The sequence below is a fragment of the Pseudorca crassidens genome, chromosome 14 (assembly GCF_039906515.1).
Source record: "Pseudorca crassidens isolate mPseCra1 chromosome 14, mPseCra1.hap1, whole genome shotgun sequence".
In the NCBI taxonomy this organism is placed as follows: domain Eukaryota; kingdom Metazoa; phylum Chordata; class Mammalia; order Artiodactyla; family Delphinidae; genus Pseudorca; species Pseudorca crassidens.
Window position 1 is genome coordinate 66,414,248 of NC_090309.1, and position 25,853 is coordinate 66,440,100.

The 25,853-nt window shown below is 38.7% G+C and overlaps 1 protein-coding gene across 3 annotated transcripts in view; it reads right to left on the reverse strand.

The window, feature by feature from the left end:
• Window positions 1-25,853, reverse strand: part of TTC27 (tetratricopeptide repeat domain 27) — a 176,345-nt gene that overhangs the window by 138,319 nt on the left and 12,173 nt on the right. For all 3 annotated transcript variants that reach the window (XM_067703305.1, XM_067703303.1, XM_067703304.1), the window contains exon 5: window positions 22,248-22,350. In XM_067703305.1, coding sequence (XP_067559406.1) covers window positions 22,248-22,350 — 103 coding nt within the window. The remainder of the gene's footprint in view (window positions 1-22,247; window positions 22,351-25,853) is intronic.

Below are 25,853 nucleotides of genomic sequence, written 5' to 3' on the forward strand. Positions count from 1 at the left end.
ATGCAGCAACGAAGACCTAATGCAGCCATAAATTATTAATTAATTTTTTAAAAAAGATGCACATGTCTTACTTCAAAAGGCAGACAGGCATACAAACACGAACTCCTCACTGTGAAAATCCTTCAACAGATTTCCTCCATGCAAACCAAACTCAAGAAAAGGTGGATCTGATGATACTCCATGCTTTTAGTGAGTGCTTTTTCTTTTTAAACTTTCTCTTCTTTTGTCTGTCCATTATTCCTTAGTGTCTAGCCACTACTCTCAGAAATATAACTTTCTATGAGCTTAGCACAATTCACAAATGACACAATTTCGCCTAATTGTCAATGACAGTAATCTTCTCTAAAGGTTCTGGATGCAAACTGTATTAAGGGATGTTGCCTAAGGTTTTTCAAAATCCTCTCTCAAATATCACAAAACGGCCATTTCTGCACTTAAGCAGGCTTGTTATGCTGTGATCACTCACAAAGGTCTAGGGAGGACCACCAAATTTAAACTGTCCTAATAACACATAAGTCACATAAATGCCCAAAGCAAGATGTGTGTATCTATCGTACCTCCTACCTACCCACTTACCTACTTGTAGAAATATGTGTGTGTGTGTGTGTGTGTGTATACACACAAACACATATTAGTACAATTGGTTCTGATCTTCTACTTCTGTGTTTTTTCTGCATTTCTTACATGTTCAGGGGTCAAAGACTGTTCAAAAAGTAGGATAGATACTAATTTTTTTAAGAATTAGTTTAATCTTTAATTCCACCAGCATGACCAATTACTCTCCCAATAAAAATACCTTTAAGAAACTGGATTTAAAATTTTTAATATATTTTTGTGTTAATGATTGTGTTGGGAACAAAATGACTGCTGAGAACAAAATAAGGAATCATCAAAAGACAAAAACTAAATGAAAATTGCAACCTTAGGAATTAAGCACACAGTCTGCCATATTCTGCCTGGAAGCTACCTACCAAACCTTTAGGGACCTGAGGATTCCACTCTGATGGCTGCAAGGAGCACCAAAGTCAAAAGATCAGACCTGAACCTACCCAAAGTAGGCAATCTAGCCAAAGAGCTCCATTTAAAACTGAGCCCCAAAGAACTGTGTCTTCAATGGAAGTTAAAAAGAACTAGGTCTGGGCTTCCCTGGTGGCGCAGTGGTTGAGAGTGTGCCTGCCAGTGCAGGGGACACGGGTTCGTGCCCCGGTCCGGGAAGATCCCACATGCCGCGGAGCGACTGGGCCCGTGAGCCATGGCCTCGGAACCTGCGTGTCCGGAGCCTGTGCTCCGCAACGGGAGAGGCCACGAACTAGGTCTGCCACGCAGAAGAGGTCAAAAAGGAAAATGGCAGTGGGCAAAGGGGAAAACATTTATCCCAAGAATTCATCACCATAAGCTAGCTTTCACACAGATTTGTAGACAATATTCAGTCAAAAAAAAAAAAAAAAAAACAACCCCACAAAAACAAATAGGGCTTCCCTGGTGGCGCAGTGGTTGAGAATCTGCCTGCTAATGCAGGGGACACGGGTTCGAGCCCTGGTCTGGGAGGATCCCACATGCCGCGGAGCAACTAGGCCCGTGAGCCACAACTACTGAGCCTGCGCATCTGGAGCTTGTGATCCGCAACAAGAAAGGCCGCGACAGTGAGAGGCCCACGCACCGCGATGAAGAGTGGCCCCCACTTGCCACAGCTAGAGAAAGCGCTCGCATAGAAACGAAGACCCAACACAGCAAAAATAAATAAATTAATTAATAACCTCCTACCCCCAACAGCTAAAAAAAAAAAAAAATGATTAAAAGAACAGGATTTGGTTTTCAGCTTTAAAAAAAAAAAAAAAATTAAGGAAATAAAGTCCCAAACAGCAATATGTGTGTGTATACGTGTGTATATACATAAAATATATTTTATGTTTCATATATATATATATATATATATAAAATATTTTGTGTAACATGAAGGAAGGCAGAATACCAAAGAGCAAAAAGAAAACTAGAAGAATAAACCAAAAATTAATAAAACTAATAAAGGGAAAAAGAGAGAATAGGGTAGAAGGAAAACACAGATAGATGAGAAACTTCTCTGAAGAGACCTTAACTTGACCTTGACTCTTCTCTGAAGAGTTCTGATTCTGGAATCACATAATTATTTTATATATTCAAAAAATCAAAAATAAAAACATCAATCCCTAAAAATTGAAAACAAATGGAAAAATATAACTCTAATTATATAACAAGTTGGTGACAAGGGAAAGAATTATTGCAAATGTCTTTAAAATGCTTTGCCTTAGAGCATAGTATACATCCTTAAGGTAACATATTCTAGGGGCAAAGAGAGTTGCAAAGAAATCTTGAGCCTTATTCAGTGGTCTTATTGTTAGTAGGAATGCTGGCATTGTTTTGAAACTTTTTATATATACAACAAAGCAAGTAAGTAATTATGTTTATGTTGTTAGGAACAAGATTTTCAGTTTAAGAGAAGAAGGATATAAATATGAAATCAAAGATATTGATACACTGCAAGGTTAAATTTTTTTATATCATATTATTTCTTTACTACTATCATACTGTTGAAATTACTATAGTTTTAGAGTAACTTTTATATCTAAGGGAAAGTCTGCATCATTATTTTTCTCTTTAAAAATCCTCTTGATTATTCTTACATACTTTTTCTTCCAAAATCAATTTGCATATTCCCTCTTCAAAATGTAATTGCACTTACTGTAATTGCACAATTAGCATCTTTACAATACTGATCATCCTATTCAAGAAAACAGTATGTCTTTAACATTTTTAGTAAAGTTATACAATTGACTTCATTTTGGTTTTGGACATTTTAAGAAATTCCTAGGTTAAATCTTTTTTTCACCTTTTTATTGAAATAAAATTGACATATAACATGATATTAATTTCAGGTATAAAACATAATGATTCAATATATGTATATACTGCAAAATGATCACCACAGTAAGTCTAGTTAACATCCATCACCACATACAGTTACAAGTTTTTTTTCTTGTGATAAGAACTTTTAAGACCTACTCTCTCAGCAACTTTCAATACAGAATTAACTATAGTCACTATGCTGTACATGCAAGGTTAAATTTTTCAACAGCTTTATTTAGATAATTCACATACGTACAAGCCCAACAACCTGAAGTGTGAAACTCAATGGCTTTTAGTATATTCCAAGAAATCTGCAACCATCACAAGTCAACTCTAAAACATTTTTATCACCTCAAAAATAAATCCTGAACCCTTTAGCTATCACTCTCCTCCGCCCACCCCTCCCATAGCCCTAAATACAACTAATCTACTTTCTGACTCTAAATCTGCCTATTCTGGACATTTCATATAAATGAAATCATATACTATGTAGTCTGTCATAACTGGTTTCTATAACTTAGTATGATGTTTTCAAGGTTCACTTGTGTTGTAGTATGTATCAGCACTTCATTTGTTTATGGCTAAATAATACTACAATGGAATCCACTGTATGGATATACAATATTTTGTTTATCCATATATCACTTGATGAACACTTCCATCTTTTAGTTATTACAAATAATGCTGCTATAAACATTCATATACAAGGTTTTGTATGGACCTACGTTTTCATTTCTCTTGGGTATATACCTAGGAGTTGAACTGCTGGATCAGGTGGTGATTCTGTACTTAACTGTTTAAGAAACTGCCAAACTGTCTTCCAAAATGGCTGTACCATTTTACATTTCCACCAGCAGTGTTCCAATTTTTCCACGTCCTCAACAATACTTGTTATTATCTCACTTTTTTTATTATAGCCAGTCGTGGGAGTGTGAACTTACATCTCACCATGGTCTTGATTCTCACTGCCCTAATGGCTAATGATATCGAACTTTTTTTGTTTGTTTGTTTGTTTTTGCGGTACGCAGGCCTCTCACTGTTGTGGCCTCTCCCGTTGCGGAGCACAGGCTCCGGACACGCAGGCTCAGCGGCCATGGCTCACAGGCCCAGCCGCTCCACGGCATGTGGGATCCTCCCAGACCGGGGCACGAACCCGTGTCCCCTGCATCGGCAGGCGGACTCTCAACCACTGCGCCACCAGGGAAGCTCGATATCGAACATTCTTTCACGTACTTATGTCTTCTCTAGATAAACATCTGCTTAGATCCTTTGCCCATTTTTAATTGGGTCTTTTTCTTTTATAATTGGGTTGTCAGAGTTCTTTACATATTCCAGATACAAGTCCCTTATGATATATATGATTTGCAAATATATTCTCCCATTCTATGGCTTGTCTTTTCACTTTCTTGATAGTGTCCTTTGAAACCCAAAAGTTTTTTAAATTGTGATGAAGTCCAACGTATCTATGTTTTTTCTTTTGTTGCTCATGCTTTTCGTGTCATATTTAAGAATCTGTTGCCAAATCTAAGGTCATAAAGATTTACCCCTATATTTTCTCCTAAGAGTCCTATAGTTTTAGCCCTTAAATTTAGGTCTCTAATCCACTTAAATTTAACTTCTGTAGACAGTATAAGGTAAGGGTCCAATTTCATTCTTTTGCATGTGGTTACCCACTTGTCCCAGTTGAAAAGACTACTTTTTCCCCATTGAAACATTTTATATGTAAAGTAAAACAAGTAATTACATTAATATTGTTAGAAACAAGATCTCCAGTTTAAGAAAAAGATATAAATACCATTATAAACACTTTGTAAGGTTAAATTTTAATTGGAGCTCTTTGGTCAGGGTCAGGGACTTAACAGGCATGTCTTCTGGGGCCTGGTCTGAATGGGGATTCAACCAGCGTGTTTGCCAAAAACAAAGTCTCAACAAGGGCCTCAGCTGGGTGCTTGCCCTAAGTTTGAGACATGACTTATGCGTTCCTAAAACCAGGACTGGTGACTTGACCAAAGACTCAGCCAGCATGTTTGCAAGGTCCAGGGCTCACCCGGAGAGTCTGCTGGGGCTGGGGATCAGTCAGAGACTAGAGCAATATGTTTGCGGGGCTGGGGTCTCAACTGGCATGCTCAACAGGGCCAGGGACTTAACCAACATTCAACAGAGCCAGGTCAAGGATTAAGCTGTGTGTTACCCAAGGTCAGAGCCAAGGGAGCAGCCTGCACAGTAGAGGTATGGCTGGGAAGACTGTACAAGTACTCATATTGAGGTTAATGGGAGCCTGGTTTTTCACTGTCAAAGAAAAGAGTTAGAAATTTGGAAGAGAGAAGACTAAAATAAGCCCTGTGATATTGGATTGGAATTGGAGATTATGTAAATTTGTGGTTTTTAATACAAAGATAAATATAGAAATAGATACAGATGTGTACATGTACTTATATATACATATACACATACTTTCCAGCTATGTCTGTTGAAAGGCTTTAAAAGGAACCAGAGCTCCTTGGAGAAATTACTGATTCCAGGGCCAGAGCAAATAAGGCTAAAGCATCTTCTTATGTCAGAAAATAAAGAAGTGCCCAAAGATATGTTGAAAGGGCACAGAAGCCAATTTCAACAAGCTCCAACTGGCCAAATCTGGGACAATTTGAGCATCAAAACAATTATAGTAACAATTATAATCTACTGAATAAATTAGGAATCTGTGACCACATACCAGTATCAATATATAAATGCATAAATGCAAAGTTTAGTGAGGAATAGGAGACTTACATGGTCTCTAAGTACATCACCATAAAACAGCAATTAATTATAAAGAGTAACAGCCAAAAACTGGAAGCAATCCAAATTTCCATCAACAGATGAAAGGATAAACAAACTGCGGTATTCCCATACAATGGAACACTACTCAAAAATTAAAACGAATGACCTACCGGGTGAATCAAAATAATTATGCTGAGTCAAAGAAGCCAGGCCACAAAAAAAAAAAAAAATAAGAGTACAGACTGTATGAATCAACTTTTATAAAATTCAACAAAATGCAAACTGATATATAGCTATAGAAAGCAGATGAGTGGTGGCCTGAAGAGGCTGAAGGAGAGATCAGGAAGAGTGAGAGGACAGGGCTCCCGAGAAGCACAAGGAAGCTTTTGGGAGCAAAGTATTTGTTCATTATCTCAATTGTGGTGATCGTTTCATGGGTGTAAACATATGTCCAAACTTTACAAATTATACATTTTAAGTATGTCAGGTGTATTGCATGTCAATTTTATCTCAATAAAGCTGTTTCAAAAATTTAAAAATATAAAGAGAAAATGGATAATTCTGTAGTGAAGAAGACTGACAAATACCACCTTAGTCGAGTGACCAAAGTTAGTATCACCAGTAATGGAACCAACTGAAATCGTGCACCATCTGATAGGATGCAATGACAGTAACACAGCATGATTTCTGTGACAGACCTAGACTGAAAGAGACTAAAGGGATATGACAACTAAATGTAACACTTGATTCTGGACTGGGTCATTTCGCTTTTTAGGACATTTTAGGGACAACTGGCAAATCCTGAATGGCAGTAATTAAATATTTGTATTGTATCGATGTTAATTTCCTAATATTGATTGTTGTATTGTGGTTGTATACGAAAATGCCTTCATAGAAAAACACCCTAAACTATGGAGGAGTGATAGGCCATCAATTCAGCAACTTATTCTTAAATGGTTTCAGAGGGGAAAAAAAAGTTCTTTGTACTATACTTGCAACTTTTCTAGAGGTTTATGTTTCAAGAAAATTTTTTTAAGTCCAAAATATTAGCAACTAATAAAGAAAAATAATTAAGAACATATCTGGCCTTTCCTACATAAACCAAATTTTAGGGTTTTCACAGAGCCCTGGTTGATGAGGATGAGTTCTTTACAAAAGAATTCTAGATACGTACTTAAGATTAATATAGACAGATTGCACTTTCAGAGCCAAATGTAGCCTGGGTTGCCTCAGTAACATGCCAACCAAATGGAAACTTCATAAGATCCTCAATAGGTGGATGGAGGGTATCCATCGTAAGTCATGAAAACCAGGGAGGCACACACAGCCATAGGAAAGTGACAGCCAATTTCAACTCATTTCTTAAAAAAAACAAACAAAAATCTTCTTCTCCCCAACTTCCATACTTTCCAAGCTTGTTTCCTACATTGCCCTCTCTGATTTTTCTTCCATCCCACAATTCTAATCAATATCTACTGAAATATTATATATGCTTACAATTGTGCTATATCCTACAGCACAGTTTAAGCCCTACTCTCTGCAAAAAAGAAGATGGGGGAAGAAGCACTAGGAAGAGAAGACACATAATCATTATTCAACACACAGTTAATTTGATTTGAAATTGGGTATAAATTGACCATAAATACCAAAGGGGGGGGAATTCATAAAGCTGGGATAGTTGAACAAACCTCGTCAGAAGGGCTGGGCCTTAAAAGATGGGTAGAATTTGGCTATAACTCCACCTCTAGACTGTAAGGGTCACAGCAGTGTCTTATTCACTGCTGTTTAAGTCTAGCACTTGTCATAGTTGGTGTTTAATAAATATTCTAGGAGTGAACAAATATTTAAAAACCCTTTGACGGCTGTCACCAACAAGATAGAAATCCAATTTCCTATCCATCTAGCTCCTGTCAACCTGTTTCAACCTCATAACCTGACACACAACTCCTAACATCGCTCCAACCATTCCAAACTACTGGAATCCCCAAATGCACAAAGATGTTTCAAGTCTATGTGCCTCTCTTTGTACATATTATATGTCATTTCCAACTTCACCTAATAAATTCTTACTCATTCTTCAAGAATCAGTTCAAGCATTAGCCACTTTGTAAAGCCTTCTCTGGTCTCTCAAGTTTAGACTAATCATATCCTTTCATTCATTCCTTCCTTTTTCTTTTTTAATTGAAATATAGTTGATGTACAATATTTTGTCATTTTCAAGTGTACTACATAGGGATTTCACATTTGTATACATTATGAATGTATATGATCACCACCGTAAGACTAATAACCATCTGTCCCCATACAAAGTTATTACAATATTACTGACCCATTTCTTATGCTGTATATTAAGTCTCCAAGGCTTATTTATTTTATAAATAGAGGTTTGTACCTCTTAATCCCCTTTACCTATTTTGCCCCTCCCACCTTTCTCCCCTCTGGCAACCACTGTATCTATGAGTTGGTTTTCATTGTTGTGTTTCTTTGTTTTGTGTTTTGGATTCCACATATAAGTAAGATCACACAATTTTTGTCTTTCTCTGACTTACTTCACTTAGCATGATACCCTCAAGGTTCATCCATGTTGTCACAAATAGCAAGGTTTCTTTCTTTCTTTTTTTTTTTTTTAATGGCTGCCATCCCCTCCTCTTTTCTTCTACTTGTGAAGCAGGAGGGAAGGGGGCAGGGCACAACCACTGAAAGAATGACATAGCCCGAGGGCATAACATGAACTGATTAGAACCAAGGAGACCTTCAAGATGGAGGAAGGGTAAGACGTGGAGATCACCTTCCTCCACACAAATACATCAGAAATACATCTACATGTGGAACAGCTCCTACAGAACACCTACTGAATGCTGGCAGAAGACCTCAGACTTCCCAAAAGGCAAGAAACTCCCCACGTCCCTGGGTAGGGCAAAAGAAAAAAGAATAAACAGAGACAAAAGGATAGGGATGGGACCTGCACCAGTGGGAGGGAGCTGTGAAGGAGGAACAGTTTCCACACACTAGGAAGCCCCTTTGTGGGCGGAGACTGTGGGTGGCGGAGTGGGGAAGCTTCGGAGCCACAGAGGAGAGCGCAGCAACAGGGGTGCAGAGGGCAAAGCTGAGAGATTCCCGCACAGAGGATCGATGCCGACCAGCACTCACCAGCCTGAGAGGCTTGTCTGCTCACCCGCCAGGGCAGGCGGGGCTAGGAGCTGAGTCTCGGGCTTCAGAAGTCAGATCCCAGGGAGAGGACTGGGGTTGGTTGCATGAACACAGCCTGAAGGGTGCTAGTGCGCCAAAGCTAGCCAGAAGGGAGTCTGGGGAAAAGTCTGGACCTGCCTAAGAGGCAAGAGACTTTTTCCTGCCTCTCTGTTTCCTGGTGCGTGAGGAGAGGGGATTCAGGGCGCCGCCTAAACAAGCTCCAGAGACAGGCGCGCGGACCCCAGAGATGTGCATGAAACACAAAGGCTGCTGCTGCTGCCACCAAGAAGCCTGTGTGCGAGCACAGGTCACTATCCACACCTCCCCTCCCGGGAACCAGCGCAGCCCGCCACTGCCGGGGTCCCATGATCCAGGAACAACTTCCCCAGGAGAATGCACAGCACGCCTCGGGCTGTTGCAACATCATGCTGCCTCTGCTGTTGCAGGCTCAACCCGCATCCTGTACCCTCCCTCCCCCCGGCCTGAGTGAGCCAGAGCCCCCGAATCAGCTGCTCCTTTAACCCCGTCCTGCCTGAGCGGGGAACGGGTGCCTAAACGTGACCTACAGGCAGAGGAAGGGCCAAATCTAAAGCTGAACCCCAGGAGCTGTGTGAAAAAAGAAGAGAAACAGGTTATCTATCCCAGCACCCTCAGGAGCAGTGGATTAAATCTCAACAATCAACTTGATGTACCCTGCATCTGTGGAATACCTGAATAGACAACAAATCATCCCAAAATGAGGAGGTGGACTTTGGGAACAACGATATATATATTTTTTTCCTTTTTCTCTTTTTGTGAGTGTGTATGTGTACACTTCTGTGTGTGACTTTTTCTGTATAGCTTTGCTTTTACCATTTGTCCAGGGTTCTCTCTGTCTGTTTTGGTTTATTTTAGTATAGCTTTTAGCACTTGTTATCATTGGTTGATTTTTTTTTGGTTTGGTTGCTCTCTTCCTTCTTTATTACATTTTAATATTTTAATTTTTAATAATTATTTTTTATTTTAATAACTTTACTGTATTTTTTTTCTTTCTTTTTTTCTCCCTTTTATTCTGAGCCATGTGGATGACAGGGTCTTAGTGCTCCAACCGGGTGTCAGGTCCATGCCTCTGATGTGGGAGAGCCGAGTTCAGGACACTGGTCCACCAGAGAGCTCCCAGCTCCATGTAATATCAAACAGCAAAAATCTCCTGGAGATCTCCATGTCAATGCCAACACCCAGCTCCACTCAACAACCAGCAAGCTACAGTGCTGGACACCCTATGCCAAACAACTAGCAACACAGGAACACAAGCCCAACCACTAGCAGAGAGGCTCCCTAAAATCATAATAAGGTCACAGACAACCCAGCGGACATACCAACGGACATGGTCCTGCCCACCAAAAAGACAAGATCCAGCCTCATCCACCAGAACACAGGCACAAGTCCCCTCCACCAGGAAGCCCTACACAACCCACTGAACCAACCTTAGCCACTGGGGACAGACACCAAAAACAACGGGAACTACAAACCCGCATCTTGTGAAAAGGAGACCCCAAACACAGTAAGTTAAGCAAAATGAGAAGACAGAGAAACACACAGCAGATAAAGGAGCAAGGTAAAAACCCACCAGACCAAATAAATGAAGAGGAAATAGGCAGTCTACCTGAAAAAGAATTCAGAGTAATGATAGTAAAGATCATCTAAAATCTTGGAAACAGAATGAAGAAAATACAGAAACGTTTAACAGTGACCTAGAAGAACTAAAGCGCAAACAAACAATGATGAACAGCACAATCAATGAAATTAAAAATTCTCTAGAAGGAATCAACAGCAGAACAACTGAGGCAGAAAAACGGGTAAGTGACCTGGAAGATAAAATAGTGGAAATAACAACTGCAGAGCAGAATAAAGAAAAAAGAATGAAAAGAATTGAGGACAGTCTCAGAGACCTCTGGGACAACATTAAACGCACTAACATTCGAATTATAGGGGTCCCAGAAAAAAAAAGAGAAAAAGAAAGGGACTGAGAAAATATTTGAAGAGATTATAGTTGAAAACTTCCCTAATATGGGAAAGGAAATAGTTGATCAAGTCCAGGAAGCACAGAGAGTCCCATACAGGATTAATCCAAGGAGAAACACGCCAAGGCACATATTAATCAAACTATCAAAAATTAAATACAAACAAAAAATATTAAAAAGCAGCAAGGGAAAAACAGCACAAGGGAATCCCCATAAGGTTAATAGCTGATCTTTCAGCAGAAACTCTGCAAGCCAGAAGGGAGTGGCAGGACATATTTAAAGTGATGAAAGGGAAGAAACTACAACCAAGATTACTCTACCCAGCAAGGATCTCATTCAGATTCGACGGACAAAATTGAAACCTTTACAGACAAGCAAAAGCTAAGAGAATTCAGCACCACCAAACCAGCTTTACAACAAATGCTAAAGGAACTTCTCTAGGCAGGACACACAAGAGAAGGAAAAGACCTACGATAACAAACCCCAAACAATTAAGAATACAGTAATAGGAACATACATATCGAAAATTACCTAAAATGTAAATGGATTAAATGCACCAACCAAAAGGCACAGACTGGCTGAATGGATACAAAAACAAGACCGCATATATGCTGTCTACAAGAGACCAACGTCAGACCTAGGGACACATACAGACTGAAAGTGAGGGGATGGAAAAAGATATTCCATGCAAATGGAAATCAAAAGAAAGCTGGAGTAGCAATTCTCATATCAGACAAAATACACTTTAAAATAAAGATTATTACAAGAGACAAAGAAGGACACTACATAATGATCAAGAGATCAATCCAAGAAGAAGATATAACAATTGTAAATATTTATGCACCCAACAGAGGAGACCCGCAACACATAAGGCAAATGCTAACAGCCATAGAAGGGGAAACTGACAGTAACACAATCATAGTAGGGGACTTTAACACCCCACTTTCACCAATGGACATATCATCCAAAATGAAAATAAATAAGGAAACACAAGCTTTCAATGATACATTAAACAAGATGGACTTCACTGATATTTATAAGACGTTCCATCCAAAAACAACAGAATACACTTTCTTCTCAAGTGCGCGTGGAACATTCTCCAGGGCAGATCATATCTTGGGTCACAAATAAAGCCTTGGTATATTTAAGAAAACTGAAATCATATCAAGTATCTTTTCCAACCACAAAAAAGAGACTAGATATCAATTACAGGAAAAAATCTGTAGAAACTACAAACACATGGAGGCTAAACAATACACTACTTAACAACCAAGAGATCACTGAAGAAATCAAAGAGGAAATCAAAAAATACCTAGAAACAATTTACAATGAAAACACAATGACCCAAAACCTATGGGATGCAGCAAAAGCAGTTCTAAGAGGGAAGTTTAGAGCACTACAGTCCCACCTCAAGAAACAAGAAACACCTCAAATAAACAATCTAAGCTTACACCTACAGCAATTAGAGAAATAAGAACAAAAAACCCCAGAGTTAGCAGAAGGAAAGAAATCAAAAGATCAGACCAGAAATAAATGAAAAAGAAATGAAGAAAACAATAGCAAGATCAAAAAAATTAAAAGTTGCTTCTTTGAGAAGATAAACAAAATTGATAAAGCACTGGCCAGACTCATCAAGAAAAAAAGGGAGAAGACTCAAGTAAGAAGAATTAGAAATGAAAAAGGAGAAGTAACAACTGACACTGCAGAAATACAAAGGATCATGAGAGATTGCTACAAGCAATTATATGCCAATAAAATGGACAACCTGGAAGAAATGGACAGGGCCTTAGAAAAGCACAACCTTCTGAGACTGAACAAGGAAGAAATAGAAAATATAAACAGACCAATCACAAGCACTGAAATTGAGACTGTGATTAAAAATCTTCCAACAAACGTAAGCCCAGGACCAGCTGGCTTCACAGGTGAATTCTATCAAACACTTAGAGAAGAGCTAACACCTATCCTTCTCAAACTCTTCCAAAATATAGCAGAGGGAGGAACACTCCCAAACTCATTCTACGAGACCACCATCCCCGATGCCAAAACCAGACAAAGATGTCACAAAGAAAGAAAACTACAGGCCAATATCACTGATGACCACAGATGCAAAAATCCTTAACAAAATACTAGCAAACAGGGCTTCCACAGTGGCGCAGTGGTTCAGAGTCTGCCTACTGATGCAGGGGACACAGCTTCATACCCTGGTAAGGACGGATCCCACATGCCGCGGAGCGGCTGGGCCCGAGCCATGGCCGCTGAGCCTGTGCATCCGGAGCCTGTGCTCCGCGGCAGGAGAGGCCGCAGCAGTGGGAGGCCCGCATACTGCAAAAAAAAAATAATAATGATACTAGCAAACAGAATCCAGCAGCACATTAAAAGGATCATACAACATGATCAAGTGGGGCTTATCCCACGAATGCAAGGATTCTTCAATATATGCAAATCAATCAATGTGATACACCATATTAACAAACTAAAGGATAAAACCATATGATCATCTCAATAGACGCAGAAAAAGCTTTTGACAAAATTCAACACCCATTTATGATAAAAACCCTCCAGAAAGTAGGCCTAGAGGGAACTTAACTCAACATAATAAAGGCCATTTATGACAAACCCACAGCCAACATCATCCTCAACTGTGAAAAACTGAAACCATTTCCACTCAGATCAGGAACAAGACAAGGTTGCCCACTCTCACCACTATTATTCAACATTGTTTTAGAAGTTTTAGCCACAGCAATCAGAGAAGAAAAAGAAATAAAGTGAATCCAAATCGGAAAACAAGTAAAGCTGCCACTGTCTGCAGACGACATGATAGTATACATAGAGAATCCTAAAGATGCTACCAGAAAACTACTAGAGCTAATCAATGAATTTGGTAAGTAGGATACAAAATTAATGCACAGAAATCTCTTGCATTCCTATACACTAATGATGAAAAATCTGAAAGAGAAATTAAGGAAACACTCCCATTTACCACTGTAACAAGAAGAATAAAACACCTAGGAATAAACCTACCTAAGGAGACAAAAAACCTGTATGCAGAAAACTTTAACACAATGATGAAAGAAATTAAAGATGATGGAAACAGATGGAGAGAAGTACCATGTTCTTGGATTGGAAGAATCAACATTGTGAAAATGAGTATACTACCCAAAGCAATCTAGATTCAATGCAATTCCTATCAAACTACCACTGGCATTTTCCACAGAACTAGAACAAAAAATTGCACAATTTTTATGGAAACACAAAAGACCCCGAATAGCCAAAGCAATCTTCTGAAAGAAAAAAGGAGCTGGAGGCATCAGGCTCCCTGACTTCAGACTATAGTACAAAGCTATGGTAACCAAGACAGTATGGTACAAAAACAGAAATACAGATCAATGCAACAGGATAGAAAGCCCAGAGATAAACCCATGTACGTATGGTCACCTTATTTTTGATAAAGGAGGCAAGAATACACAATATAGAAAAGACAGCCTCTTCAATAAGTGGTGCTGGGAAAACTGGACAGCTACATGTAAAAGAATGAAATTAGAACACTCGCTAACACCATACACAAAAATAAACTCACAATGGATGAAAACCTAAATGTAAGGACAGTCACTATAAAACTCTTAGAGGAAAGCATAGGCAGAACACTCTGACATAAATCACAGGAAGATCCTTTTTGACCCAGCTCCTAGAGAAATGGAAATAAAAATAAACAAATGGGACCTAATGAAACTTAAAAGGTTTTGCACAGCCAAGGAAATCATAAACAAGACGAAAAGACAACCCTCAGAATGGGAGAAAATATTTGCAAATGAAGCAACTGACAAAGGATTAATCTCCAAAATTTACAAGCAGCGCATGCAGCTCAATATCAAAAGACATACAACCCAATTGAAAAATGGGCAGAAGACCTACATAGACATTTCTCCAAAGAAGATATACAGATTGCCAACAAACCCATGAAAGAATGCTCAACATCACTAATTATTAGAGAAATGCAAATCAAAACTACAATGAGGTATCACCTCACACCAGTCAGAATGGCCACCATCAAAATACCTACAAACACTAAATGCTGGAGAAGGTGTGGAGAAAAGGAACCCTTTGCACTGTTGATGGGAATGTAAATTGATACAGCCACTATGGAGAAAGGTGTGGAGGTTCCTTAAATAACTAAAAATAGAACCAGCATATGACCCAGCAATCCCACTACTGGGCATATACCCTGAGAAAACCGTAATTCAAAAAGAGTCATGTACCACAATATTCATTGCAGCTCTATTTACAATAGCCAGGACATGGAAGCAACCTAAGTGTCCATCGACAGATGAATGGATAAAGAAGATGTGGCACATATATACAATGGAATATTACTCAGCCATAAAAAGAAAGGAAATTGAGTTATTTGTAGTGAGGTGGATGGACCTAGAGTCTGTCATACAGAGTGAAGTAAGTCAGAAAGAGAAAAACAAATACCGTATGCTAACACATATATATGGAATCTAAAGAAAACAAAAAAAGGTCATGAAGAACCTAGGGGAAGGATGGGAATAAAGACACAGTCCTACTAGGGAATGGACTTGAGGACACAGGGGAGGAGGGGGAAGGGTAAGCTTAGAGAAAGTGAGAGAGTGGCATGGACATATATACACTACCAAATGTAAAACCGATAGCTAGTGGGAAGCAGCCGCATAGCACAGGGAGATCAGCTCGGTGCTTTGTGACCACCTAGAGGGGTGGGATAGGGAGGGTGGGAGGGAGGGAGACGCAAGAGGGAAGAGATATGGGGATATATGTATATGTATAGCTGATTCACTTTGTTATAAAGCAGAAACTAACACACCATTGTAAAGCAATTATACTCCAATAAAGATGTTTTTAAAAAAAAAAAACTGATTAGAACCAAATGGGCCCAAGATGGCGTACAAGTCAACTTCCACTAGACCTTGAGCCTCAGTATATGCTCACTGTAACACATCAGCAAGCTAAATGACACACCCACAGGCGCCATGACAGTTCCAAGACAGACCATAAGGATCACAAAGTAGGCAGTGGCCCAATTCCTGGAAATCCCCACCCCTTCCGAAAATAGCTGGAATACTCCTTCCACTCATTAGCCTATGAAATTACCCACCCCTGTAAAAACTCACAACCCCATACCCTGGTACCACTCTCGCCTTCTGAGATGGCCCACACTCTGTCTGTGGAGTGTGTTTCCCTCTAAATAAATCCACTTCTTACCTATCACTTTGTCTCTCACTGAATTCTTTCTGCAATGAGACATCAAGAACCTGAGCTTCATTAAGTCCTGAAACCAAGTGTGTGATCTCAGTTGGAGGTATCACCTGTCCGTTTTGTCCCGGTTCGAGTGCCAGCCACCTGGGTTCGAGTTCCCAATCAGGGTTTTGGCTGGGTTCAAGTCCCGGCTGCGTGGGTTCAAGTCCCAATCTGAGGTGCACGGTTTCACTTGCATTTTATTCCCTAACCCACTGAGTTCACTGATATCCCTAGCAACTACCACAGTGACTGGAACTCAGCAATCATTCCAAAAAAATTTTTTTAATTAAATATCAAGTTGGGCAGGAAACAGAAAGTCAAAAATAAAACTGGGAATGATTAAAGATTTTCCTAATTTAAAAATGACATGATGAAATTGGTATTTAAAAAAAAAATCCAGTACTGCTGTACAGGCAGAAGAAAGGAAGGCCAAGAAGGAGCCTACAAGTCAGGTGCAACCCTTCAGACACAAAGTGATGGTGATAACAGCCTTAAGGAACTGCAAGGCTGGTCACACAGGAAGAAGGATAGACCTACCCTGAAATTCTGTTGCTCAACAGGAGCACCGGCCAATGAAAGTTTCTGTAACGATGTAAATACTCCACAGCTGCACTGTCCAAAATGGTAGCCATTTACCACAGGTGGCTTCTGAGCACTTGAAATGGGGCTAGAGAAACTGAATTCTTTATTTCATTTCTTTTATTTTAATTAGCCACATGCGGCTAGTGGCTACTGTGTTGGACAGCACGGCTCTAGCTAGCTAGCAAGTGAAAGACTAGCAGGTTTTTTTATTTACTAAAAGGCACTTTGTAGCAATTACAGATCCCAACAATGGAATGAGCTCCTTCTCAAGGTCATCTCAGAAAGCCCAATGAAAAAGGAAATAACATTTTTTTTTTTTTTTTTTTTTTTTGCAGTACGCAGGCCTCTCACTGTTGCAGCCTCTCCCGTTGCAGAGCACAGGCTCCGGACGCGCAGGCTCAGCGGCCATGGCTCACGGGCCCAGCTGCTCTGCGGCATGTGGGATCTTCCTGGACTGGGGCACGAACCCGTGTCCCCTGCATCGGCAGGCGGACTCTCAACCACTGCGCAACCAGGGAAGCCCGGAAATAACATTTTTGGACACAATCTTCCAACAGATCCCAGCATTAGGATGGGTGGGAAGCTGGCCTGCAAAGAATCACATTATTTTACACCTAGTAAGGACTTAAAGACCATTTTTACGCGGAAGAAAACTCTTGGTTTGGAAGTCAGACGAGCTCCCTGAAGCACACAGCATGTCAGTGACAGAACAGAAACTGAAAGTCAGATCTTAAAACTCTAGGTTCTGTTAATTATCTTGATTGTGATAATTTCACAAGTATATACATATGTAAAATATCACCAACTGTACACCTTAAATTTGAGCCTTACTGTAGGTTAATTATACTTCAAAAACATCGCAAAACAAAAGCACACAAATCCACTGCTACACCTTCCTATAGCAAGTCTTCAGTTCTATCTCATAGAGTTGTTGCAAGGAATAAGGTAGTTAACATATTTAAAGACTTAGAACAGTACTTGGTGTGGAGTAAGAACTACTGAAATGTAAACTGCATTATTATTATTAGATGTTAGAATTCTGCCCTACTGACCAGTTTGGAGAAAAGTAATGGAAAGAAGAGTAAACAGATTTGGAGTCAGAAACTCCAGATCATAGTTCTGGTTCTTGGAGAATCTCTGAGTCTCAATTCTTTGTAAAATGAGTTAGCTGGACAAGATAATCTCTAAAGGGCCTTTCCAAACTAAAGATTTCAGACATGGGCTAGGATAAGAGTTGTAGGAATGGAAAAGAAGGATGGATATGAAACTCTTAGGGATGAACTGATAAGATTTAAGAACTGGCTAGATACGAAGAATGATGGAAAACAATGAGTCAACCGTGAACACAAAGTTTTAAGCTTTGGATAACTCAAGTTTAAATAGAAAGAGGAGCATGTTGACCCAACAGACATATATTTACTATTTTAATAAATCAGTAGGTTCTCCATGGAAATGAATATTCATGACCTTCTGGATCAAAATGTCAACCAGCATATATTTAATATATTTAGCATATATTTAAAATGTATGCTAAAACCAAAATCTCTTCTCATGAGATTATTGAAAGCTATGTTAAAATGAAATCCCTATGGATTCATATGGATAATTATAATTAGATAATTATACTTAGTACATTTAAAGACATCCATCCCAAAGTATCAAATTTATCTTTAAAAATCGATACATTCATCAGTCATCAAGAAACTAATCTCCTGACGAACTCTTTCTATGTGGAAACAATCTAAGCCTAGAGTCACAGAGCTGCCTGTAAATGTTACCGTGGAATCTCGGACAAAGCATTTTAGCCTGTTTTCTCTTAGACATAAGCTCATCTTCAAATACCTAAACCTCAATATTACATCTCATGCACTATACGGAACACGTTTTCAGTATCAGATCCCACAATAAATGATTGTGTGCCCTTAAGCAGCCTTCAGAGAATCACGGTTTCATCAGTATGACATCCAAAGAGGATCTCAGAGTGCGCTGAGGATCAGACTTTTCAAGATTCTAACTCACTCCTTTCAGAGATGTGATCAGTCCAGCAAAGTTATGCTGACATTCTGATGGGTTATATTCCACTACATTGTACTGATGCAACATTCCTGGACAAAAATATAAAGATCGCAGTTGCTTATGTTTCATAGACTGAAGCAAAAAAAAAATCTTGCCAACTTTTTGATGATCCTTCAAGGGCAACATTTCAAATATAATATTCTTCTCTGGACACTGAACAATATTTCAGTTATAACTGACTGTTGGGTCAACATTTGGGTTAAATCCCAGAACACTTTTTTAAATAAAACTGTTTATGAAATGTTGCAGTTTAAGACTATGTGCACACTTAGACATAGCCAAAATGGACCAATTTACGAGAAGATAAAATAAAAAAATGTCGTTGATTAGCCTAGAACAGCAACATAAAAAATTCTTAGTTGCAAGGCAAAGCAAACGATATGCTAAAATATACTGCAGGAAAGAACTGAGACCACTTGGGGAATGAGTCACTTAGAGTCATATCTTCCAGATATCTTAGTTAACACTTTCTGTTGAGGACCTAATTTTACCTCTTAGAATTCTCTCTAAGAAGAGGATGGTTCCTATCATTCATATGGTTCCTACCTTTGAAAATGGTACATAAAAAAGGTATTTTTTTTCTTTTCTTAATAATTAAGGGTCATCATTAAGAACATTAGTCACTGAGATGTGGTAAAGATGTAGACATAAATGCAGATTTATATATATTATATGGGATAAAGGGAAGAGATGGAGCTTTCCCTCTGGCAACTGCATCAAACTTGATTTCCTTTACAAAAAGAGAAATAAAAACTCCCAGTGACACCTTGTTTTTTTGTTCATTTACCGATTTTCCATAAAAGTATAATGAAGCATACGAAACTGTATAATATGCTACACAGTATAATGTTTAATTTACAAAATTAAATAGTGGGCTGAATCCTGATGCCATCTTCTTCCAAACGCTTTCACTATCCTCAGGAAAAATCAACTTTTTTCCCCATTAATATCAGTAAAGTTCAACTCATCTCTGACTTTCAAAACTTTACCAGTTTTGTGAGCCCCCACTCCTCTGTTTCCCTTGCACTAAGTTTGTTTATGGAACGTATCTCACTTCATTTTAAAAATATGAAATGGCATGAATGCGGGAAGACTTAGTCTATACAGTTTTCATTTTACTAAAAATAGAAAGAGGACAATGACGTCTGCTAAACTGGGCATCAGGTCTTAATTTTCTCCAAGTCCAACTGCATATTTCATTTGCAAGAGAACTCCACACTTAGGCAACACTATAAAGAGAAGATTCAAGATCCCATAGGGTATCTGGATAGGATCAATTTTCTCATAATTTCTATAACATTTCACTTTTTGAAAAACTTCTGTATAGAAGTAAACTCAGATAAAAACTGCTATCAAGATGGAAGACAAATAGAGGGAGTTCTGCAACTTCTCCCCTGAAAAGTGAATGTAGAAAAGGCTCAATAAATGTTAGCTATCACTATTCAACAAATATGCATTAAATATTTATTATTTTCTAGGCATTAAGCAGAAACAAGACAAAAATCAGCCCTCAAGGGCTTCCCTGGTGGCGAAGTGGTTGAGAGTCTGCCTGCCGATGCAGGGGACACGGGTTCGTGCCCTGGTCTGGGAAGATCCCTCATGCCGCGGAGCGGCTGGGCCCGTGAGCCATGGCCACTGAGCCTGCGTGTCCGGAGCCTGTGCTCCACAACGGGAGAGGCCACAGCAGTGAGAGGCCCGCGTACCGCAAAAAAAAAAAAAAAAAAAAAAAAAAACTTATTATAAAAAAAAATCAGCCCTCAAGTTGCTCACAACTTACAGAGAGTTGCTTACAGTCTTAACAAAAATATAGATGGTTCAGCAGCCTAAATTTGCTCATAAAAACCTTTTGTAATCCAAAAGCATTAAACCAAAGACTTTTACAGGAAAAAGAAATACTGTTTTTCAGTTCTGTTGCTTCATTGCATCATTGTACATGTAGTGAAATGTCATTGTATAGAAAAGTAAACTGCTTACATTTAATAAAACAATCTGCTAACATGTCAGGTTTAAATCTCATGGCAGAACAAATATTGTTTTATATATACAAAGTTTAAGCTCAGAATAACTTCTTTTACATGTACAAGTCTGATCTAACATACCCTTGCTTGTTCCACACTCTTACATAACATAAAATCCTGAACAAATATAAACTAAGTCCAGGTATATAAATAACAATTATACTGACTGAATAATATTTACCTGACATTCTCATTTTGAATCACATATAGATGTTCATTTTATCTAAGATTAGCATATGTGTATGTATTTCTGTCTTAGAACAAAATTGAGAAACTAGTTTCTAGCTTAGTGGTATGTGTTACCGCACAAACTAATGTCCTCTCTAGTGCATTGTGACCTAGCCTGTTACTATACAGATGCACCTTTAAAGGAACCAGACTCCAGAAAGGTACAGCAGCATCTTGCAATTACACATGCCCACACCCACAAGAGCTGTCTTACGCCTTCACGAATGTGCCGCCTCAATCAAGAGCAGATCACTGCTTCTCCACGCAGAGTGATACTAACCACCACCCCCAACACACATACGCACCCACATACATAATGACTTCATACTCTTGTGATGTGAGAGGAGTAAGGGCTCTGGAATCAGGCACACTTAATGTCAAATCCCTTCTCTGAAACTCAGAAGTTCATTTCTGAACACAAGTTTACTTGTGTTCTGTATTCCTTCACTACAAGAGAATTTGTTTTTGTTTGGCAACTTTTGTTAGGAATAATTGTTCCAAAATCCCAGGGAAACCAAGGGTCAAGGTACCCAAGATTTTCCCCCTTCCTCAAAATGTTTTCCTAAAAGACACATGAGGCATCTGCAACAAAGGCATTTACAGGGGTGTGTGGTTTATGATCATTTACTTAATTTTATATTTATATCTAGGCACATTTCTATAGGTACATTATGTACTACAATAAAAAACAATAAAACAAAATGCAAAAATGCCTCTCTATCCACTGTCATCCTCAGTAAAATGTATTTTCTACAAAATGTTTAAAAAAAAGAAAACCTGAATCCTTTCTTCATGTACTCAGTAGGATATAGGATAAATAATTTCCTGTTCTGCATGCAATTTGGTACAATTTACTCCAGTTCAAATTAGTTAAAGATTTTTTTAAATAAAGGGAGTTTACATTTGTTTCTAATGAGGTTTCTTACATTAAAGAACCGAGAAAATATTTAAATACCTTTAGGCAGTTTGTGATAAAATCATGGTGAGCTACATAGAATAAATCACTCTTTTTAAGTAGGTAATATAAATAATAGTGATTGCCTTTTTAAAAATTCAAAGACAAAAAAGAAATCCTATAATCTGACATCCTAATAATTTGTGATACTCCACATCCAGAAAGAATGGAACACAAAAAGTTACCATCTGCTGTCAAACAACAGACGAAAGAGGAATGTCTCAGCCAAGAAAACAGAATGGAGCTACATGTTCATAGCAAACAACATCTGCGACATACCTTGATCAATACAGTCTTCAGCAAGAGCAAAGAGCTGAGGTGAGCGTTCCTCAAGCAATTGCTGGTGAATATTCACACATCTCAAAGTCCACCATGGCAAGCTCTAGAAAAAGGAAACACCAACGTGTTTACGTTGAATTAAAAGGACCCTTAGGAAAAAAATTTCACATTAATTCAAATCAATTTTTAGAATATTTTTACATTTGTGAGATTAAATTTACCCTTCAATAAGCTGCTATGACTTCAGTAATAATACCAAATCCACTGCCATGTCTTCCACGAGAATAACATCTCTCCTCCATTCTCTCAAAGCCTGTATTTGTAGCCAGTTGGGCTTCCTGATGTCATTTCGAACCTACCATTTCCTCCTTTAAAATGCCTACTGTAATCGTGCTGCTCTGCCGTGACACTCTACCAGCACCATAATCCAATACCAACAATCCTAGGAGGCCTCCCCCAAGAACCTCCTATGGGTGATTTTTTTCCCTCATCTCAACTTCCAGCACATTGTTTGCACCTCTCTTTGCAGACACACTCCACCGTATTCGTGTATGTCATCCTAGCTTTCAATGCTGTCTGCCATCTAGCCAACAAGATGAGGAATCATGTCTTACTCATCTCTGTATCCTCCTTGAAGCAACGTATGCTATGCAAACTACAAGGTAAGATATACCCTGGGTTCAGATATTCCCCAAACTGGGAAGATCTCTTCCACACCCTCTTCCATGAAGCCTTCTCCCACTAGTAGGGCACACACTGGTCTCTCACTTCTCTAAACTTCCACACTGTGCTTAGAAGTTAGCGCCACGCTGCAGAGCTCTTGTTTTTCAAGTGTGTAAATACCTGCTCCATATATTTTGGAGGGTAGAAACTGCATTTTATACATTGTCTTGACCAATGCACAGGCTGAGAACACAGTAGCTTTTTCTCAGTTCTCTGATGCTTACTCTTACTTTTCAACACATCCTTACTAAACAACAACAACAAACAACAACAAGCCAATACAGAAGCATACGCAGTGAAGATGAAAGTCTCTCTTCTGCTGCCTCAGCGTCATTCTCCTCCCCCAGAAAAATCCATGACAGAGGTTTATATTCTTCTAGATCTTCTGCTATGCGTGTGTGTGTGTGTGTGTGTGTGTGTGTGTGTGTGTGTGTGCGTGCGCGCACATGCAAGTAGTATTAAATATTTTTGATAGGCTCATTAAATTACCAAGTATGATCATGCACTGAATCATCTAACGTAATTACAACTATGTTACTCTAAATTATATTGCACAAAGGAGTGAAAAATTAATTTTCCTTTTTTTTAAAGCAATACCTACTAATAGGAGATCAAGCTCAATTACCAAAAGCATTTTCTTTTTTACTTGAACTTAATTTCTTCATTTGATTAAGGGGTAAAACTGCTTGCTCCCCTTCTAAACTACACACAAGTGCTACAACAATCAAAAAATCACAAATGAATTTTGACCCTCTGACAAAATCTTTTCTAATTATTAACGCTGTTCCCTCAGTCCATCTAAGGAGAGGAAAGGTAGAATTATCTAATAAAGTTTCACATCATTTTTAATTTAATTCCCTGAGGTGCTGTCTCATTTTCATTCTTTTCCTATCACTAGGCTGATGAAGTCAGTCTATATTTCAATAATCTGTCCCTTATCTGCTGTCAGCAATAAGTGAGTCAGGTCTGGCAGCAGTCTTTCCTTTTCTAGACATGGAATTTAGATAGATCCGGTCAAAGAGACTGCCCTTTTAAGAAAACATACAACATAAGATGCTCAACTCTTAAAATCAGATCTATAAACTAACTCTTAACCCAAAATCTTCAGATGGGAGAAGGGGGAGTGTGAAACAGAGAAAGAAAGCATAGCCTATTTTTCTACTAGAAAATATAAGTGCCTTTTTCTATCTGTCAGGAATCACTTAATAGACAATTTGAGCATTAATAAAAAAGAAAACTAGAAGCCTTGCTTTAGATAGTTCCTAGATCCTGTCTCCTGATTATCGCACTTATTACAGAATATTCTGATTGACAAGTCACACTAGTCAATAACCTCCTAGAAGGCAGGGAGCATGAGTGTATTCAAAAGAAACCCAATAAATGTTTGCCAACTTAGTCCATTTTATAAATAAGAAAACTGATATTCAGAGAAATTCACTGGCCTAAGGCCACACAGTTGTTAAGTGGCTGAGTCAGACAAACTCTGGTCTGATTCCAAAGCCAAAATTCTTTTTACTCAACATTCACATATTACTAACACTAGTCTATCCACTTCACAGACTAGGGGGTGGGGGAAAATCATCTTCTTTTATAGTTCCACAAAAATAAAATCATAATAAACAACCTGATATGTTCCTTAAGATCCAGCCATTTCAAAATTAATTTAAAAGGTTAAGATGAACTTGGATAAGCATGTCATGCTTCTTTATCATTTTATCTTCATTTCTCCAAGAAATCATTTTTAACATCATCGTTTACAGAATAATATATCAAAGACCCAAAGGAAAGAAAACTATAACATTTCAACTGAAAGGCAAGGTTTCAGCACAGAATGATCTTTGCATGGAGATGTACAAGAAAATAGGGTTTTGAAACAGAAGTCAAAAGCTGTTTAGCATCTGCCAAGAAACTCAGGTAACTTATGTCTCCAATCCTACGACATCTGCAACCAGCAGTTCACATATTTACTTGTTCTCCTAAGCTGTTGATACTATACGTATCTTTTTACAAATGATGCTTAAAGAAGGTACTTGCTGATGAAAGTTTTCCACCAAGAAAACTGTATCACTAACTCATTGACCATTAGTCTCACTAGAAAGAAAATAATGCCATTTAGCAACCTCATGCTTTGATGATACTTCCTTTAGGGCCAAGTACTAGTCAGTCTATAAGATCATTTAACTCAGATCAACTTGGGAAAACATTTTTTTATTCAAGCTAACATCACTAAACAAAAAAATCAAAGATAAGGTCTTATATCTGCTAGGGTATGTTGAAACCCATCTATTAAAAACACTTCTCTTGGGCTTCCCTAGTGGCGCAGTGGTTGAGAGTCTGCCTGCCAATGCAGGGGACACGGGTTCGTGCCCTGGTCTGGGAAGATCCCACATGCCGCGGAGCGGCTGGGCCCGTGAGCCATGGCCGCTGAGCCTGTGCTCCGCGACGGGAGAAGCCGCAACAGTGAGAGGCCCGCGTACAGCAAAAAAAAAAAAAAAAAACAAAACTTTCTGGTACAACTGATTCCAAATCATCTGTCCTCATGAGAGCTGCTGAAAGAGGCATGATTCCCTTCTTACCTCCTCTTTGTCACAACTTAAATGCTTAGGAAAGTAAGCCCTTATACAGTACAGACCAAGTCCACATTTTGCCCATAGAAATACTGTGTTTCTTAAACTTTTTCAGCCAACACTTGGAAATTGGGAGATCTCACATAAAATTTAGATTTACTATTTCTGGAAATACAAGCTCTGTATGCCCAAGTTGCAACAATCAGGACAGGAGTCAGGAAGCTACAGCCTATGGACCCAAACCAGCCCACCACCTGTTTTCCTACAGCCTAAAACCAAGACTTGTTCTTACATTTTTAAATCATTGCAAAAAAAA